Source organism: Atractosteus spatula, chromosome 5 (genome assembly GCF_055471065.1).
Source record: "Atractosteus spatula isolate fAtrSpa1 chromosome 5, fAtrSpa1.hap1, whole genome shotgun sequence".
NCBI classification, from domain to species: Eukaryota; Metazoa; Chordata; class Actinopteri; order Semionotiformes; family Lepisosteidae; genus Atractosteus; species Atractosteus spatula.
In genome coordinates, this window is record NC_142710.1 from 3,551,082 (window position 1) to 3,567,868 (window position 16,787).

At 47.8% G+C, this 16,787-nt stretch overlaps 2 protein-coding genes and 4 non-coding genes across 6 annotated transcripts; all 6 read left to right on the top strand.

Moving 5' to 3' along the window:
* Positions 1-1,933: 1,933 nt before the first annotated feature.
* Positions 1,934-2,755, top strand: LOC148833552 (G protein-coupled receptor 4-like). Its single transcript, XM_088915164.1, has one exon. It carries the CDS (start codon positions 1,934-1,936, stop codon positions 2,753-2,755), a length of 822 nt encoding a protein of 273 aa, XP_088771290.1.
* A 3,535-nt stretch (positions 2,756-6,290) lies between these two features.
* trnai-aau (transfer RNA isoleucine (anticodon AAU)) lies at positions 6,291-6,364 on the top strand. The gene has a single exon. It is a non-coding gene; the product is annotated as a tRNA-Ile (tRNA).
* Positions 6,365-7,041: 677 nt separating this feature from the next.
* trnal-cag (transfer RNA leucine (anticodon CAG)) lies at positions 7,042-7,124 on the top strand. Its single transcript has one exon. It is a non-coding gene; the product is annotated as a tRNA-Leu (tRNA).
* A 3,086-nt stretch (positions 7,125-10,210) lies between these two features.
* On the top strand, positions 10,211-11,032 carry LOC148833555 (G protein-coupled receptor 4-like). Its single transcript, XM_088915165.1, has one exon. The coding sequence runs from the start codon at positions 10,211-10,213 to the stop codon at positions 11,030-11,032; it is 822 nt and encodes a 273-aa protein (XP_088771291.1).
* A 3,128-nt stretch (positions 11,033-14,160) lies between these two features.
* Positions 14,161-14,234, top strand: trnai-aau (transfer RNA isoleucine (anticodon AAU)). The gene has a single exon. It is a non-coding gene; the product is annotated as a tRNA-Ile (tRNA).
* Positions 14,235-14,911: 677 nt separating this feature from the next.
* On the top strand, positions 14,912-14,994 carry trnal-cag (transfer RNA leucine (anticodon CAG)). The gene has a single exon. It is a non-coding gene; the product is annotated as a tRNA-Leu (tRNA).
* Positions 14,995-16,787: the final 1,793 nt, after the last annotated feature.

The window sequence follows — 16,787 nt, forward strand, 5'->3', positions numbered from 1 at the left end:
TGCGCTTTCGGAGACTCATTGCTGCTACAGCTGCAGGTAAGGACGTCCTGTATCCCTGACTGCCTGCTTGATTGATTATGATTCGAATTAAAATGACCTTTTTCGCTCTCCTTATTGTTCCTTCTGCAGCATTACTGCTGCTCCTACTATTGCTTCTCCTTCTCACAGGAGCAACAGGAACAGGACTGGGGGCGTGGAGCAAGGAACAGCCCCCTCATGCCTCCAGGACCCTGGGTTTGAGACCTGGGTGTCTGCTCAGTCGGAGATTGCATGTTCTCCGAGCGTTGTTGTAGCTCTGGTCCCCAGGGGGCGCTGTCCAACAGTTGTTCAAGGTCTCTCTACTCTATTAAGCAATGAAGTGTTCCCGGGTAGAGGAAGATCAAGAAACCTTCTGGCCTTCCAGGAGCAGATTCTTTCCGTGTGCTTCTGGTTCCTCCCTCTTCCCAAACAGAAGAGGCACAGTTTGGGATGAAATGGGTGTCGCACCTGAACAGAAGCAGTGCAGTTGTGTGCTCTGAGCCAAACCTGATCTGGGATTGACTCCGGCAGCTCAGTGAGGACAAACAGCTCTCTCTAATGCAGGGCAGGGAAAATGTCTCCCAGTCTCTAGAGACCTGCTGCCTTCTGCGACCTGCTGCCTGAAATCTACCGAAGACAGCAGGTCTCGGAGATCCAGGGAGACTTTCAATGGCTGCAGCTGGTTGTCTCAGGAGGGGAAATGACTGATGAGCCCACAGGCCTATAAAACAATCTCATCAGAGGATGAGACGCCAAAGGGACTAGGAGATTTTTGAAAAGACAGATAGCCAACTTGACCAGACAGATTATACCCCCCATAGTGCTCAAAGTAATGAGCAAACTCACTCCTGGCTCTCCTCTCCGGGGTATCTAATATTACTAGGGGGGTAAAATAGAACCAGGTAACAGCGGCAAAGCCAGCTAACATACAGTTATGTCTTACAATTCCATGAGCACAGTGTACAAATTGCAGTTAATTCCTTCTAAAGATATGGGCATGAGCATGACAATAAATATAGAAGAACTCTGAAGCATTGAAAGTCTCAATCTCAATCTGGCTCTGAACCTGGGAAGCCCCAGTCCAGCTATTCTCATAGGGTCCCCGAAACCACCTGTCATTTAAAGAGAAGGAGCACTTGTTCAAGCAATTGCTCTACTGAGACAGTGGTATTTCAGTGAGGGGAGCGCTGGTTCTGGAGGTGAAGGATGGTGTGATTCTTGCTCCCAGGGATATCCTCATGTCTTAATTGAACACTTCACCTGTGTAAGTGATCACAGGTAAACTGTTCCAGGCCTTTGGGAAGTGATGACTTATTAGTATTGAGTGTGTCTCTCTCCTCTTGCAGGTTTCAAGGTCTTGGTGAAAATTGGTTCTGTAAGAAAAGATGGTGAATCTCACCTTCTGAGAAGGGGAATGACCAGAGAGCAGTAGGAAGAAGCACTGCACTGCTGGACAGGCCAAGATCCTCATTGACAAGGACAGGACACACACCTCAGTCCCAATTGACAAGGATAGGAAACACAGTTCTGTCTCCATTGACAAGGACAGGACACACAGCTCAGTCTCCATTAACAATGACAGGAGACACAGCTCAGTCCACATTGACAAGGACAGGACACACAGGTTAGACTCCATTGACAAGGTCAGGACACACAGCTCAGTCTCCATTAACAATGACAGGAGACACAGCTCAGTCCACATTGACAAGGACAGGACACACAGGTTAGACTCCATTGACAAGGTCAGGACACACAGCTCAGTCCCCAAAGTAATGAGCAAACTCACTCCTGGCTCTCCCCTCCAGGGTATCTAATATGACTAGGGGGCAAAATAGAACCATTAACAAGGACAGGACACACAGCTCAGTCCCCATTGACAAGGACAGGACAGACACTTCAACACTCAACCCTTAAAATGGACAGCTTGAACTTCTCCAACACCACCAAAGGAAACTCTACAGATGATCACAAATTATTGAAAATGAAGACCTTCCATCTGGTGACGTACAGCTGCTTCTTTGTTGTCGGGCTACCCATCAATTTCCTGGCTCTTTACGGGCTGTTCCGCCTGGTCAAGACCGACTTCCCCCTCCCCGTCTACGTCATCAACCTGCTCCTGTCGGATGTGACCCGGATTGCCATCATGCCCCTGTTCATCGACTCCACCAGCAACAACAAGTGCCCCAGTCATTGCGCTGCGGGCATTATGACATACACCGTCTGCGTGGTGGCAGGAGTGGGATTCCTGCTGTGCATCTCCCTCGAGAGGTACGTAGCCCTGGCCCATCCTCTCTGGTACCGGTATCACCGGAGTCCCAAGTCCGCGGTCCTCATTTCCCTGAGTGTCTGGGTTCTCGCCGTCGGCTTCATGGTGGGGGAACTTTTCTATTCTTCCATTTCCTACTGGCTGTTTTTGGTCATTATCTTTCCTCTGCCGCTGCTGGTCCTCGTTCTGTCCTGTGCTGAGATCCGCAGAGCCGTGGGGAGAGCAGTCGCTGTCCCGGAGGAGGAGAAGAAAAGGATTCGGCGCTTGATGATCCTCCTCCTGGGAATATTTGTTGGCATGTACAGGCTGATTTTCTTTTGCTACTCCTATTCCTCTGCGGCAGCAGGCGAGGACGCCACTTACTCCAAAGTGTTCCGTTACACACACCTCCTCCGAGAAGGGGTCTCCCATATTTCATTGTCGAAGAATTCCACCGAAAATGTCCGTCACCCGACCCGTTTTCCATTTTAGTCGAAGACGAGACGCCTGTGAGAACGATTCACAATGGCGAAGGCTGAAGTGAATATCGTCATACAAGGTTCACTGCTTGCGCATTTACCCTCTGTCTGGGAAACAGCAGGCTGGCTGTAAGGAGTTGGACCCCAAGGCTACTCCTGAGTCACAGTTGCAAGTATTGGGTTGTACCGTTTTCTCTCCTCTGCTCTCTTGTTTTATAACAGTCCCTCACTTCCAGCCGGTCTTTTCTAAATCCCATGTCACGAATCCTTATTAATTAGCATCCCAATAAACAATGAGAGATATACCCTGTACTAATTAGATTAAAGAGTAAAAATTAGAGTATCTTGATTGGAAAAAAATTATTTGAGCTAGAAGACAATATCTGGAGTCAATCATCAATCAAGGTTTATTTATCAATGCACAAACAGTACAGCATACAGCGGTGTCGTCGGCAATTAAATGCTTTGTCCGCGAGCTCGTTAAGAGGGATAGAAGAGTAGAAGGACAGGAATTTATAGGGATTAGATTAACATTAGGATACGATAAATTACACAATTGCAATTTACCATACAATTGTAACAGGAGCCGGTCCAGGCTCCCGCAAGGAGTAGTTCAGGACCCTATGCAGACAGTATAATCCGGAAGTAAGTGGAGAAGGACAACAGGGGGAGAGACGTAGAGGATCAGGAAGAGTGGACAGACAGGGGGGCGTGACGATGGTGATCCGGTGCTCGGGGGTCGTGGCACAGGCGAACAAGTTCTGACAGTCCAAGGGGGAAAATCCAGGGCGCAGTCCGAAGTCCAAAACCAGGTGATCCATCCAAGACGAGACAAACAAGGTTAAAATCCGGAACGGGATCCGGAATGGGGAATAAAACCAGGGTAACGAGGCCAGGCGCTCCGAGACCCGGACTCAGACGGTCAGGATGCCGTGATGAAGCCTATGCCGTCGGATCTCTCCGGGACCCGCTGGTAGGCGGGCTTCCGGGCATCCATCTCCCAGTACTGAGCCAGGAATAGCGAGAGCGCCAGGCTTAAATAATGACAGACCAAACAGGGGGCAGGTGCACATAATCAACTAAAATACGAAAGGGCCAGAGCGCCCTCTAGAGGAGGGATTCCGATCGTGACAACAATTTACAGATTGTGCGAAAATAACACAAGGACAGGAGGTATTTAGTGCTCTTCATATGTGTCCTGAGAGTGCAAGTGACTGGAGGGCACTGGTGCACCGTCAGTTGAAGTCCTGTAGGTTGCCTGTTCGCCAGCGGCCGTTTGGGTAACTGCATTCTGGGCGCCTGCTGTGGTTGGCTATTTAGCTGTCTTACTGCCTGGGGGGGAAGAAGCTGTTACGAAACCTGGTGGTCTTGTATGTTGTATACTTCTGTGTCGTTTTCTGTATATGAAGTCTGGCAGAACGTCATATGCGATGCACTTCTTGATCAAGGAAGATGAAGAAACAGACAGCAGGAGATGAAAAACTACCACAAGTTTGAAACGCCATATGAACCACGTCACCCACAGGTTTTCATTGTCATCTTACTCTGCGCTATTCATCCACCACACCACGTCCTAAGCACTTGCTCCTCTCGAGTGACCAGAACATGAACATTTTATACTGGAACCCGTGGGAGGTTTTCACATAAAGCCCTCCCATGGGCTTTCAATTACAGTCCTATCCAATTAGAACAGTCTTAAATGCAGATTAAACAGGACTCATCCAGCTGTGTCTTGAGAGAACCCAGAGTATCCGGCTTCAACAACATGGCTGGGCAGCTTGTTCCACACCCCTACCACCCTCTGTGTAAGGAGGTGCCTCCTGCTCTCAGTTTTATGCACTTCCATGTGGTTCACACTGGTGCCCTCAGGTCTGTGTTGCACTGCTCATTCAGACATTTATAGCTCAAGGTCTAGTTACTGTGCTTGTTTACTTGTATACTGAATATAGTCCTGTGTCTCATTTTCCTTCCTCAAGCCTGTGTGAGTTAATATGCTACTTTCATAATATTAATCAGTCCTTAATTAATTATGCACCTGTATCTGTGATGGACTTGAGAAAATGGAATGTTGTTGGCTTTTCCTAAGTACTAAATAAAGCAGAATGTTAAATCACAACCAGAAAAAAGCCTTTTATTTCATTTAGCTTCAATTATACAGTATATATATAGCAGACCAGTAATACAGAGTATTATGATATTTGTGAACATAATATTGATTTTCAGAGGCTTAACTGATTCTGGTTCACCTAAATCTTTTAAAGACTAGAGGGAGGGTTGACTGTTTGATAGAAAAAAAACTTCTTAGGAGTCAATAAAGTAACCTCACTCGTGTATCTGTAACAAAATACTGTTAAACACTGTTTCTAGCTTAATATGGAGTTTAAGAGAGCAGATGGGAATCAGACTGATCTACAGAATTATTAGTTAACCACATATGGAGTGAAATCTTCTCCCTAAACAGTCAGAAAGAAACACAAATATTTTTCAAAGTGTCTTTGGCAGTGACTGAATTGAGTGGGTCTGTATGAACCCCTCTCTCTCTCAGTGCAGTGTTAATGTACTGGAGTTTCCAGTCAGTCAGTGTGTCTGTATGAACCCCTCTCTCTCAGTGCAGTGTTAATGTACTGGAGTGTCCAGTCAGTCAGTGTGTCTGTATGAACCCCTCTCTCTCAGTGTAGTGTTAATGTACTGGAGTGTCCAGTCGGTGTGTCTGTATGAACCCCTCTCTCTCAGTGTAGTGTTAATGTACTGGAGTGTCCAGTCGGTGTGTCTGTATGAACCCCTCTCTCTCAGTGCAGTGTTAATATACTGGAGTGTCCAGTCAGTGTGTCTGTATTAACCCCTCTCTCTCAGTGCAGTGTTAATGTACTGGAGTGTCCAGTCAGTCAGTGTGTCTGTATTAACCCCTCTCTCTCAGTGCAGTGTTAATGTACTGGAGTGTCCAGTCAGTCAGTGTGTCTGTATTAACCCCTCTCTCTCAGTGTAGTGTTCATGTACTGGAGTGTCTATGGTGTCCATGCGAGTAAGAAAAGAGTAATAAATAACCAACTTGGATCTGAATACAATATGTTTTTTTTCGAGAAGGAGACAGTACTTTTTTCATTACCTTTACACACTATAGAGAAAAAGAAAATCCGTCCCCCTTTTTAAAGATAAAAGCACACGTCGCATTAAGTAGATAGAAGAGACAACGGCCTCTGAATCATGGGACAGTACTGTCTCTGTTCATGTTTATACACTCAAACCGAGGAAGAGACCTCTCTCATCGAGGCGCCTTGTGCTGGAAGTGCTGTGTCTCTCAGAGATTGTCTTTCCCTACAAAGCCACACCTAACTTCCGTTTTCGTTTGACCGAGTATCCTCGTGTTCTGAACCGGCTTCTGGAGAAATACGGTTCAGCAGGACAGATAGTTTGTGTCACTCGAAACCGTGTTAGATCGTCGAATAACTTCCTCGTCTCAACGCAGGCTGAACGAATCAGCATTTAAAGTTCTTCAGTAATAATCCGCTGAGGCCTCGTTAGCTGCTCAATGGAGGCTCTAGCAAAGGGGCCGGTTAGCTCAGTTGGTTAGAGCGTGGTGCTAATAACGCCAAGGTCGCGGGTTCGATCCCCGTACGGGCCACGGAATCCCTTTTTCCTTTTCCCCAAATCGCATGATCTTTATTTCCACGGTGAAATGTATTATGCTACGTACAGCTGATAAACGGGAGCCGTGTCGGACTCACACACACGTTCCGGCGGAGAGGGGTCTGTTCAAAGATTTAAAAGCGAGGAAAGGTGGCGCGATTTCCACAAGCGATGAGCTCACTGAAAAGAATGAAGCTCACAGGAGGAGTGAAACCCTGTTCTGTAACTTAGCTGCTGGGAATGACACTGTGGGGGCAGTCTTTCCTACTGTCAGAAAATGCATCGCACACTCCTTAACTTTCTCCCCAAAGACGGCTCGCTTCTCTTATGGGGAATAATGTAGGAACTGTGCTCTGCTGCCCTCTAGTGGAGCTAACAGTGATTGCAGTCTTTTGGGGGACAGATAAACACACTCTCCGGGTCTATCCGGGAGCCAAGCTCAGCTCCGACCGGTCAACATCGTGGCGTTAGTAAGGCCAGGTTCTGCAGTTGCGGTGTTCTTCCAAAACCGCTTCACGTTTCCTCACACAGATAGTGAAACAGAGAAAGATTACAACCTCTTTTAAAGGACAAACAATGAAGTGGGCCGAAGTTATAGTGTTATACAACAGAAACGAAACCCGCACCAAACAAGAACGCGGTGTCTTGAACACCAATGTGGTGAAGCAACATGTCAGGATGGCCGAGCAGTCTAAGGCGCTGCGTTCAGGTCGCAGTCTCCCCTGGAGGCTTGGGTTCGAATCCCACTTCTGACAGTACCTTTTTTTTTTCTGATGATATATTAAGAGTGCAAAAGAACAGAGCACAACAACGAAATATGTTTCTACGACAAACATATTTTAATAGGTGACGGGCGGCCCGTTTGGAAGAGCAGTCAGATTAGTGGGAAAAGGAAAATCATGTAAGTTTTCTGAGGAAAACAATGTACCTCCCCGTCGGGGAATCGAACCCTGTTTCCTGTCAGGAGACGTTTCCTCTTACGGCTAAAGTTATACTTCCCGTTATTATTTCGATTCGTTTCAGAAACGCGTGTGAAAACGTTTCCAGTTGTCTGTGCTACTGCTGCTGCTGCTGCTGCTCCTCCGCGTACATTACTAACAGCTACAGAATCAGTTATTTAGGGGATGTCTATCAGGTTTCTAACGACGGATAGTCCGTTCAGTAGAGCACGATACACATTGAGAGCAACACGAGTTTTTACCTGCTTCCCACTGTCTAATAACGCCCATAAATGTTCAAGAATCTGTTTAAAAAGGCACATCTGAAATTATTTTATCCTGTGGTCTGTCTGTCATCAGACCACAGGATGTCAATGAGGACTGAGCTGTGTGTCCTGTCCTTGTCAATGGAGACTGAGCTGTGTGTCCTGTTCCCATTGACAAGGACTGCATATAAAAATCCTGAAGACAATCCATGCTTTCTGATCGTTCCTTTCAAATCGCTCGAGTCTTTCCCAGCCTTTCCCTAAAAAGGGAGAAACTCTGAGCAATGTGTCCCCGAGCTCCTCTCCAGATTGCTGGTGTGAAATTTTCCTTGGCAGGCCAGACAGCCCCACACAGCCCGCTGGTGAGAACCCTGTCTTTGGGGGGCACGCAGGGGGCTGAGTCTGCCGCAAGTTGTGGTCTGTCCACTCCCCGCCCGCCTTGCAGAGATTCTCGCGGCTCGGCTGCGGCTCCACTCTCTTTGCCCGGGGAAGCTCGAGCCCGCGTCCCTTTCCTGTGGGCAGCTACAGCCTGAATCAGGACACGAGACGCCTCCTTCTCTCGGGAAAGAGAGGCTGTTTATCTTTTCCTCACTACTCTCAGACTGTGCTTCGGAGAATGAGCTGGGGGCTCGTCTGCAGTTAAAGCAAGCAGGCTGGAACTGTGCGCCACAGGAAAAGGGATTTGGACGTTGAGCGGACAATTCTGCGCTTTCGGAGACTCATTGCTGCTACAGCTGCAGGTAAGGACGTCCTGTATCCCTGACTGCCTGCTTGATTGATCATGATTCGAATTAAAATGACCTTTTTCGCTCTCCTTATTGTTCCTTCTGCAGCATTACTGCTGCTCCTACTATTGCTTCTCCTTCTCACAGGAGCAACAGGAACAGGACTGGGGGCGTGGAGCAAGGAACAGCCCCCTCATGCCTCCAGGACCCTGGGTTTGAGACCTGGGTGTCTGCTCAGTCGGAGATTGCATGTTCTCCGAGCGTTGTTGTAGCCCTGGTCCCCAGGGGGCGCTGTCCAACAGTTGTTCAAGGTCTCTCTACTCTATTAAGCAATGAAGTGTTCCCGGGTAGAGGAAGATCAAGAAACCTTCTGGCCTTCCAGGAGCAGATTCTTTCCGTGTGCTTCTGGTTCCTCCCTCTTCCCAAACAGAAGAGGCACAGTTTGGGATGAAATGGGTGTCGCACCTGAACGGAAGCAGTGCAGTTGTGTGCTCTGAGCCAAACCTGATCTGGGATTGACTCCGGCAGCTCAGTGAGGACAAACAGCTCTCTCTAATGCAGGGCAGGGAAAATCTCCCCCAGTCTCTAGAGACCTGCTGCCTTCTGCGACCTGCTGCCTGAAATCTACCGAAGACAGCAGGTCTCGGAGATCCAGGGAGACTTTCAATGGCTGCAGCTGGTTGTCTCAGGAGGGGAAATGACTGATGAGCCCACAGGCCTATAAAACAATCTCATCAGAGGATGAGACGCCAAAGGGACTAGGAGATTTTTGAAAAGACAGATAGCCAACTTGACCAGACAGATTATACCCCCCATAGTGCTCAAAGTAATGAGCAAACTCACTCCTGGCTCTCCTCTCCGGGGTATCTAATATGACTAGGGGGGTAAAATAGAACCAGGTAACAGCGGCAAAGCCAGCTAACATACAGTTATGTCTTACAATTCCATGAGCACAGTGTACAAATTGCAGTTAATTCCTTCTAAAGATATGGGCATGAGCATGACAATAAATATAGAAGAACTCTGAAGCATTGAAAGTCTCAATCTCAATCTGGCTCTGAACCTGGGAAGCCCCAGTCCAGCTATTCTCATAGGGTCCCCGAAACCACCTGTCATTTAAAGAGAAGGAGCACTTGTTCAAGCAATTGCTCTACTGAGACAGTGGTATTTCAGTGAGGGGAGCGCTGGTTCTGGAGGTGAAGGATGGTGTGATTCTTGCTCCCAGGGATATCCTCATGTCTTAATTGAACACTCCACCTGTGTAAGTGATCACAGGTAAACTGTTCCAGGCCTTTGGGAAGTGATGACTTATTAGTATTGAGTGTGTCTCTCTCCTCTTGCACGTTTCAAGGTCTTGGTGAAAATTGGTTCTGTAAGAAAAGATGGTGAATCTCACCTTCTGAGAAGGGGAATGACCAGAGAGCAGTAGGAAGAAGCACTGCACTGCTGGACAGGCCAAGATCCTCATTGAAAAGGACAGGACACACACCTCAGTCCCAATTGACAAGGATAGGAAACACAGTTCTGTCTCCATTGACAAGGACAGGACACACAGCTCAGTCTCCATTAACAATGACAGGAGACACAGCTCAGTCCACATTGACAAGGACAGGACACACAGGTTAGACTCCATTGACAAGGTCAGGACACACAGCTCAGTCTCCATTAACAATGACAGGAGACACAGCTCAGTCCACATTGACAAGGACAGGACACACAGGTTAGACTCCATTGACAAGGTCAGGACACACAGCTCAGTCCCCAAAGTAATGAGCAAACTCACTCCTGGCTCTCCCCTCCAGGGTATCTAATATGACTAGGGGGCAAAATAGAACCATTAACAAGGACAGGACACACAGCTCAGTCCCCATTGACAAGGACAGGACAGACACTTCAACACTCAACCCTTAAAATGGACAGCTTGAACTTCTCCAACACCACCAAAGGAAACTCTACAGATGATCACAAATTATTGAAAATGAAGACCTTCCATCTGGTGACGTACAGCTGCTTCTTTGTTGTCGGGCTACCCATCAATTTCCTGGCTCTTTACGGGCTGTTCCGCCTGGTCAAGACCGACTTCCCCCTCCCCGTCTACGTCATCAACCTGCTCCTGTCGGATGTGACCCGGATTGCCATCCTGCCCCTGTTCATCAACTCCACCAGCAACAACAAGTGCCCCAGTCATTGCGCTGCGGGCATTATGACATACACCGTCTGCGTGGTGGCAGGAGTGGGATTCCTGCTGTGCATCTCCCTCGAGAGGTACGTAGCCCTGGCCCATCCTCTCTGGTACCGGTATCACCGGAGTCCCAAGTCCGCGGTCCTCATTTCCCTGAGTGTCTGGGTTCTCGCCGTCGGCTTCATGGTGGGGGAACTTTTCTATTCTTCCATTTCCTACTGGCTGTTTTTGGTCATTATCTTTCCTCTGCCGCTGCTGGTCCTCGTTCTGTCCTGTGCTGAGATCCGCAGAGCCGTGGGGAGAGCAGTCGCTGTCCCGGAGGAGGAGAAGAAAAGGATTCGGCGCTTGATGATCCTCCTCCTGGGAATATTTGCTGGCATGTACAGGCTGATTTTCTTTTGCTACTCCTATTCCTCTGCGGCAGCAGGCGAGGACGCCACTTACTCCAAAGTGTTCCGTTACACACACCTCCTCCGAGAAGGGGTCTCCCATATTTCATTGTCGAAGAATTCCACCGAAAATGTCCGTCACCCGACCCGTTTTCCATTTTAGTCGAAGACGAGACGCCTGTGAGAACGATTCACAATGGCGAAGGCTGAAGTGAATATCGTCATACAAGGTTCACTGCTTGCGCATTTACCCTCTGTCTGGGAAACAGCAGGCTGGCTGTAAGGAGTTGGACCCCAAGGCTACTCCTGAGTCACAGTTGCAAGTATTGGGTTGTACCGTTTTCTCTCCTCTGCTCTCTTGTTTTATAACAGTCCCTCACTTCCAGCCGGTCTTTTCTAAATCCCATGTCACGAATCCTTATTAATTAGCATCCCAATAAACAATGAGAGATATACCCTGTACTAATTAGATTAAAGAGTAAAAATTAGAGTATCTTGATTGGAAAAAAATTATTTGAGCTAGAAGACAATATCTGGAGTCAATCATCAATCAAGGTTTATTTATCAATGCACAAACAGTACAGCATACAGCGGTGTCGTCGGCAATTAAATGCTTTGTCCGCGAGCTCGTTAAGAGGGATAGAAGAGTAGAAGGACAGGAATTTATAGGGATTAGATTAACATTAGGATGCGATAAATTACACAATTGCAATTTACCATACAATTGTAACAGGAGCCGGTCCAGGCTCCCGCAAGGAGTAGTTCAGGACCCTATGCAGACAGTATATTCCGGAAGTAAGTGGAGAAGGACAACAGGGGGAGAGACGTAGAGGATCAGGAAGAGTGGACAGACAGGGGGGCGTGAAGATGGTGATCCGGTGCTCGGGGGTCGTGGCACAGGCGAACAAGTTCTGACAGTCCAAGGGGGAAAATCCAGGGCGCAGTCCGAAGTCCAAAACCAGGTGATCCATCCAAGACGAGACAAACAAGGTTAAAATCCGGAACTGGATCCGGAATGGGGAATAAAACCAGGGTAACGAGGCCAGGCGCTCCGAGACCCGGACTCAGACGGTCAGGATGCCGTGATGAAGCCTATGCCGTCGGATCTCTCCGGGACCCGCTGGTAGGCGGGCTTCCGGGCATCCATCTCCCAGTACTGAGCCAGGAATAGTGAGAGCGCCAGGCTTAAATAATGACAGACCAAACAGGGGGCAGGTGCACATAATCAACTAAAATACGAAAGGGCCAGAGCGCCCTCTAGAGGAGGGATTCCGATCGTGACAACAATTTACAGATTGTGCGAAAATAACACAAGGACAGGAGGTATTTAGTGCTCTTCATATGTGTCCTGAGAGTGCAAGTGACTGGAGGGCACTGGTGCACCGTCAGTTGAAGTCCTGTAGGTTGCTATTCGCCAGCGGCCGTTTGGGTAACTGCATTCTGGGCGCCTGCTGTGGTTGGCTATTTAGCTGTCTTACTGCCTGGGGGGGAAGAAGCTGTTACGAAACCTGGTGGTCTTGTATGTTGTATACTTCTGTGTCGTTTTCTGTATATGAAGTCTGGCAGAACGTCATATGCGATGCACTTCTTGATCAAGGAAGATGAAGAAACAGACAGCAGGAGATGAAAAACTACCACAAGTTTGAAACGCCATATGAACCACGTCACCCACAGGTTTTCATTGTCATCTTACTCTGCGCTATTCATCCACCACACCACGTCCTAAGCACTTGCTCCTCTCGAGTGACCAGAACATGAACATTTTATACTGGAACCCGTGGGAGGTTTTCACATAAAGCCCTCCCATGGGCTTTCAATTACAGTCCTATCCAATTAGAACAGTCTTAAATGCAGATTAAACAGGACTCATCCAGCTGTGTCTTGAGAGAACCCAGAGTATCCGGCTTCAACAACATGGCTGGGCAGCTTGTTCCACACCCCTACCACCCTCTGTGTAAGGAGGTGCCTCCTGCTCTCAGTTTTATGCACTTCCATGTGGTTCACACTGGTGCCCTCAGGTCTGTGTTGCACTGCTCATTCAGACATTTATAGCTCAAGGTCTAGTTACTGTGCTTGTTTACTTGTATACTGAATATAGTCCTGTGTCTCATTTTCCTTCCTCAAGCCTGTGTGAGTTAATATGCTACTTTCGTAATATTAATCAGTCCTTAATTAATTATGCACCTGTATCTGTGATGGACTTGAGAAAATGGAATGTTGTTGGCTTTTCCTAAGTACTAAATAAAGCAGAATGTTAAATCACAACCAGAAAAAAGCCTTTTATTTCATTTAGCTTCAATTATACAGTATATATATAGCAGACCAGTAATACAGAGTATTATGATATTTGTGAACATAATATTGATTTTCAGAGGCTTAACTGATTCTGGTTCACCTAAATCTTTTAAAGACTAGAGGGAGGGTTGACTGTTTGATAGAAAAAAAACTTCTTAGGAGTCAATAAAGTAACCTCACTCGTGTATCTGTAACAAAATACTGTTAAACACTGTTTCTAGCTTAATATGGAGTTTAAGAGAGCAGATGGGAATCAGACTGATCTACAGAATTATTAGTTAACCACATATGGAGTGAAATCTTCTCCCTAAACAGTCAGAAAGAAACACAAATATTTTTCAAAGTGTCTTTGGCAGTGACTGAATTGAGTGGGTCTGTATGAACCCCTCTCTCTCTCAGTGCAGTGTTAATGTACTGGAGTTTCCAGTCAGTCAGTGTGTCTGTATGAACCCCTCTCTCTCAGTGCAGTGTTAATGTACTGGAGTGTCCAGTCAGTCAGTGTGTCTGTATGAACCCCTCTCTCTCAGTGTAGTGTTAATGTACTGGAGTGTCCAGTCGGTGTGTCTGTATGAACCCCTCTCTCTCAGTGTAGTGTTAATGTACTGGAGTGTCCAGTCGGTGTGTCTGTATGAACCCCTCTCTCTCAGTGCAGTGTTAATGTACTGGAGTGTCCAGTCAGTGTGTCTGTATTAACCCCTCTCTCTCAGTGCAGTGTTAATGTACTGGAGTGTCCAGTCAGTCAGTGTGTCTGTATTAACCCCTCTCTCTCAGTGCAGTGTTAATGTACTGGAGTGTCCAGTCAGTCAGTGTGTCTGTATTAACCCCTCTCTCTCAGTGTAGTGTTCATGTACTGGAGTGTCTATGGTGTCCATGCGAGTAAGAAAAGAGTAATAAATAACCAACTTGGATCTGAATACAATATGTTTTTTTTTTGAGAAGGAGACAGTACTTTTTTCATTACCTTTACACACTATAGAGAAAAGGCTCTAGCAAAGGGGCCGGTTAGCTCAGTTGGTTAGAGCGTGGTGCTAATAACGCCAAGGTCGCGGGTTCGATCCCCGTACGGGCCACGGAATCCCTTTTTCCTTTTCCCCAAATCGCATGATCTTTATTTCCACGGTGAAATGTATTATGCTACGTACAGCTGATAAACGGGAGCCGTGTCGGACTCACACACACGTTCCGGCGGAGAGGGGTCTGTTCAAAGATTTAAAAGCGAGGAAAGGTGGCGCGATTTCCACAAGCGATGAGCTCACTGAAAAGAATGAAGCTCACAGGAGGAGTGAAACCCTGTTCTGTAACTTAGCTGCTGGGAATGACACTGTGGGGGCAGTCTTTCCTACTGTCAGAAAATGCATCGCACACTCCTTAACTTTCTCCCCAAAGACGGCTCGCTTCTCTTATGGGGAATAATGTAGGAACTGTGCTCTGCTGCCCTCTAGTGGAGCTAACAGTGATTGCAGTCTTTTGGGGGACAGATAAACACACTCTCCGGGTCTATCCGGGAGCCAAGCTCAGCTCCGACCGGTCAACATCGTGGCGTTAGTAAGGCCAGGTTCTGCAGTTGCGGTGTTCTTCCAAAACCGCTTCACGTTTCCTCACACAGATAGTGAAACAGAGAAAGATTACAACCTCTTTTAAAGGACAAACAATGAAGTGGGCCGAAGTTATAGTGTTATACAACAGAAACGAAACCCGCACCAAACAAGAACGCGGTGTGTTGAACACCAATGTGATGCAGCAACACGTCAGGATGGCCGAGCGGTCTAAGGCGCTGCGTTCAGGTCGCAGTCTCCCCTGGAGGCGTGGGTTCGAATCCCACTTCTGACAGGACCTTTTTTTTTCCTGATGATATGTTAAGAGTGCAAAAGAAAAGAGCACAACAACGAAATATGTTTCTACGACAAACATATTTTAATAGGTGACGGGCGGCCCGTTTGGAAGAGCAGTCAGATTAGTGGGAAAAGGAAAATCATGTAAGTTTTCTGAGGAAAACAATGTACCTCCCCGTCGGGGAATCGAACCCTGTTTCCTGTCAGGAGACGTTTCCTCTTACGGCTAAAGTTATACTTCCCGTTATTATTTCGATTCGTTTCAGAAACGCGTGTGAAAACGTTTCCAGTTGTCTGTGCTACTGCTGCTGCTGCTGCTGCTCCTCCGCGTCCATTACTAACAGCTACAGAATCAGTTATTTAGGGGATGTCTATCAGGTTTCTAACGACGGATAGTCCGTTCAGTAGAGCAAGATACACATTGAGAGCAACACGAGTTTTTACCTGCTTCCATACTGTCTAATAACGCCCATAAATGTTCAAGAATCTGTTTAAAAAGGCACATCTGAAATTATTTTATCCTGTGGTCTGTCTGTCATCAGACCACAGGATGTCAATGAGGACTGAGCTGTGTGTCCTGTCCTTGTCAATGGAGACTGAGCTGTGTGTCCTGTTCCCATTGACAAGGACTGCATATAAAAATCCTGAAGACAATCCATGCTTTCTGATCGTTCCTTTCAAATCGCTCGAGTCTTTCCCAGCCTTTCCCTAAAAAGGGAGAAACTCTGAGCAATGTGTCCCCGAGCTCCTCTCCAGATCGCTGGTGTGACATTTTCCTTGGCAGGCCAGACAGCCCCACACAGCCCGCTGGTGAGAACCCTGTCTTTGGGGGGCACGCAGGGGGCTGAGTCTGCCGCAAGTTGTGGTCTGTCCACTCCCCGCCCGCCTTGCAGAGATTCTCGCGGCTCGGCTGCGGCTCCACTCTCTTTGCCCGGGGAAGCTCGAGCCCGCGTCCCTTTCCTGTGGGCAGCTACAGCCTGAATCAGGACACGAGACGCCTCCTACTCTCGGGAAAGAGAGGCTGTTTATCTTTTCCTCACTACTCTCAGACTGTGCTTCGGAGAATGAGCTGGGGGCTCGTCTGCAGTTAAAGCAAGCAGGCTGGAACTGTGCGCCACAGGAAAAGGGATTTGGACGTTGAGCGGACAATTCTGCGCTTTCGGAGACTCATTGCTGCTACAGCTGCAGGTAAGGACGTCCTGTATCCCTGACTGCCTGCTTGATTGATCATGATTCGAATTAAAATGACCTTTTTCGCTCTCCTTATTGTTCCTTCTGCAGCATTACTGCTGCTCCTACTATTGCTTCTCCTTCTCACAGGAGCAACAGGAACAGGACTGGGGGCGTGGAGCAAGGAACAGCCCCCTCATGCCTCCAGGACCCTGGGTTTGAGACCTGGGTGTCTGCTCAGTCGGAGATTGCATGTTCTCCGAGCGTTGTTGTAGCTCTGGTCCCCAGGGGGCGCTGTCCAACAGTTGTTCAAGGTCTCTCTACTCTATTAAGCAATGAAGTGTTCCCGGGTAGAGGAAGATCAAGAAACCTTCTGGCCTTCCAGGAGCAGATTCTTTCCGTGTGCTTCTGGTTCCTCCCTCTTCCCAAACAGAAGAGGCACAGTTTGGGATGAAATGGGTGTCGCACCTGAACGGAAGCAGTGCAGTTGTGTGCTCTGAGCCAAACCTGATCTGGGATTGACTCCGGCAGCTCAGTGAGGACAAACAGCTCTCTCTAATGCAGGGCAGGGAAAATGTCCCCCAGTCTCTAGAGACCTGCTGCCTTCTGCGACCTGCTGCC